This window comes from Camellia sinensis, chromosome 7 (assembly GCF_055761805.1).
Source record: "Camellia sinensis isolate YWXY chromosome 7, ASM5576180v1, whole genome shotgun sequence".
NCBI classification, from domain to species: Eukaryota; Viridiplantae; Streptophyta; class Magnoliopsida; order Ericales; family Theaceae; genus Camellia; species Camellia sinensis.
The window spans coordinates 79164706-79167730 of record NC_138967.1 but is presented as its reverse complement, the minus strand read 5'-3'; the positions used below and the strand labels follow the sequence as shown (position 1 = coordinate 79167730).

General features: G+C 50.8%; 1 protein-coding gene across 1 annotated transcript; it reads left to right on the top strand.

Moving 5' to 3' along the window:
- The first annotated feature begins 460 nt into the window (after positions 1–460).
- On the top strand, positions 461–1528 carry LOC145794693 (uncharacterized). The gene is made up of 3 exons (XM_082877082.1): positions 461–588; positions 675–773; positions 1056–1528. The coding sequence occupies exons 2-3, from the start codon at positions 708–710 to the stop codon at positions 1338–1340; spliced, it is 351 nt and encodes a 116-aa protein (XP_082733208.1). The 5' UTR covers positions 461–588; positions 675–707; the 3' UTR covers positions 1341–1528.
- Positions 1529–3025: the final 1497 nt, after the last annotated feature.

The following is a 3025-nucleotide window of genomic DNA, read 5'->3' as shown; positions in this document are numbered from 1 at the left end:
TAACAAACTGTCTGTTACTTTCAGATCACATGGCGGCCATGGGCTTCCTTGCCATCGGCGATGCGGGGTCGGTTCCCTGGTGCTGAGGAGACCTCGCGTTTCCGGATCTTGCTAGAGGGCCCGGTCTGTCGGGCTTGGTACCTGGGGGAGCGCTTTCTACGCCAGACCCGCGGGTTACCTGAGCAGATAGTCCCGGCCCACCCTCCTGCAGAGATGAGGGAGACCGAGGGGCTGACCCCTGAGCAGCTGGATGATTATTCCATCGGCTGGGAGGAGGCCGGCTTCCGAGGCACCGGCGACTATCAAGAGTACGTGCGGACGTACCTGATGCGACCTTTGAGCGGCCGTCGAGCAGAGGGGGCCAGGCCTGTGGCATCGGCGGCTGGGGCCGGAGCGGGAGCAGGGGCTGGATCTTTGAGGAGGGCCCGGGTCCGTGGCAGGGGTGGAGTGCGAGGTGGACGAGGAGCTGGGTGGCCTGCCCTACCCGCTGTGCTGACTTTCCAGGGGCAGGGTGGGGCGACCTATCAGATCCCCTTCGCCCCTCCACCGGCTGGGCATGAGTTCACTGACATTCCCGACCTTCCGCCGGTATGTATCACTGCACTTCGTACAGTCATTTCATTTCAGTTTACTTGATATTTCACAGAATACTAATGCATCTGATACCTTTGCAGGCTTCTTCTGAGTACACCCGTCAGTCGTTGGCGATGAATGCCTCGATGATGGGGATGCTCCAGCGGACATTTGACCTCCTGGCTGTCTACAGCATACCGGTATGTCCCTCTGACACTGGCCTCAAACCATTCATACTCTGCTTTACATAATCTGACGCACGGCACAACACCCGATACACTGATCTCACAGCATCTGACACTGCATACGCTGCATTCTGTACTGTTAAACTGCCCACGGCATTCCTACACTGTACTCACACACTGCATTCTGCACTGTTAAACTGCTCACGGCATTCATACACTATACTCACACACTGCATTCTGCACTGTTAAACTGCTCACAGTGTACTGATGCATTTCCCTTTTTGTGTACTTTTTCAGCCTCCTTTCCAGATTCCCATGGCAGGAGGTGCTCCAGCTAGACCTTCTGTCCCTGCTCGGGGGAGAGATGAGGAGGGCAGGATATTTCCCCGTACCAGGGGAGGGCGGACTCACGTCGGGAGTAGCTCGCGAGCTCCAGTTCCGGACGACGACGACGACGATGAGTCAGAGGCGGAGGCAGGGTCATCGGAGGAGGAGACCGGAGACGGTTCTAGCTCGGGCTCTGATGATGACGCTGATGATGCTCCTGGACCTTCGTCCAGGAAGAGGACCAGGACGGACTGACCTTGGAGTCGCTGGACACAGATGCAGATTTTTGCTATCTTTTCTTTCTTTCTTTGTACTTTTCTTTTTGTTTGGTAGATAGATTACCTTGTACTGCCGCGGGCAGGTTTTTGTTTCCAAATCTTGTACATGTGAAACGATAGTGAAATGAAACAGACTTTTTATCTGAAAAAGTGTTTACATTTACACATTTCATGCATTGCATCGCATCTCATCATGTTACACCTCAATGTAAACGGAACTGATTGGTCGTCTGAAAATTGAACACTTGCACTGTAATAATCAGATAACTTGAACAGCCAACAACAAAATACACCCAAGCAACCCACTGCCTGATTTTTGAACACACAGCCCTTACTCTGTTGGGGATTAATCTGCACACAGCCCATAACACAGCATTCGATTCATTCTGCCCACGGCAAATTTCTAAACAAACGGCCCAATCTGACAGGACGGACCTCAAAGATGGAACCGGTTGGGGTCAAAATACGTTCAAATGTAGAGAATGGCACAGCATTCTGAGCATAAATGATTTTTGAAATCGAATGAGGGTTTTTCAAACCGGGATATCGAGCCTACAACCGAACACAGCGGGGAGGACTCAAACAAAGAGGTACACGACCTAAACACAACGAGACACGCTCGGGAGAGACTCAAAACAAAAGACGAGACCGTCAAATGAAAGAGACACGACACACAGACGCGTAAACGAAGATGGGGGACCTCGGACCACGAGGAGCCAGTTCAATCTGGGTATTGTTTCCCACCCTTTCTCATTTGTGATCCTCACATCACTCGACTCTCAAGCTCGGATTTTCTCTCAAAACCCTTTTCTCGCTTTTCTCTCAACTTACACCTCTCTATTCTTCAATCTCTCATTTTTCATCCCTCCCCGGGGTGATTGATGGAAAGGTGTGGGTTCACGCCCGATGCCGTCAGCTCACAGCTATTTCTTCCGGCGGGCAGAGTGCTCTTCTGGCAAGTACGTCGATGACGGGGGAGAGACAGAACGCCTGGCTCAACTGTGCCCCTAGTTCATCATTTTAACCATTTTTTCGTTTTTGCTTTCTACTAAAACGGTTTTGATCAAAACGAGAGTTGGATTAACGTACTTGTTCGACTTTTGATTTGAAAAGCATGCAAGTCAGGCTGCAAGCACTGAAAATTTTCCTTTTTTGGGTCCAAGACAATGGTCCGGTTTTGGAAAATGAAATAGTTTTCGAGAAAATAGTCAACCTCAGTAAAAATTTTCAAAAACTATTTTTCAAACAGCTGATGCTCAACAAGCATGGAACTTACCCTTCGAGATGCGCAACCTCGGATCGGAGGCAATGGGAAATTGCCCCTGGTTTGAAGGGAGTGGGAGGCAACGGAAAGTTGCCCCTAGTTTGGAAGGCGGCTCACAGCGGCTCGTGGCAACGGAAAGTTGCCCCTTGTTTGGGATGGTGCCGCAGCAATCCGCAGACAGTCTTCATTGGCGGTGGTCGAACTCGCGGACACAGTGATGACGAAGACGGTCACAACACATATATGGACACAATCACCTTGAAGGGTGTTGGCCACTGGACTTTGAGGATGAAACCGAAACCATTGCATGGACTGAGACGCTATGAAAGCGTTGGGGGCTGGACTTCAGAATGAAGTTGCCTACGTATCCCAAACATGGGAATCAAGCCTTACGTAGT

What these genes read in the sequence shown, in the direction of transcription:
- LOC145794693 (XM_082877082.1), top strand. Translation starts at nt 708, where the DNA reads ATGAATGCCTCGATGATGGGGATGCTCCAGCGGACATTTGACCTCCTG. An exon ending in TGGCTGTCTACAGCATACCG is followed by an intron (nt 774 to 1,055) that starts GTATGTCCCTCT and finishes GTACTTTTTCAG; the next exon opens with CCTCCTTTCCAGATTCCCAT.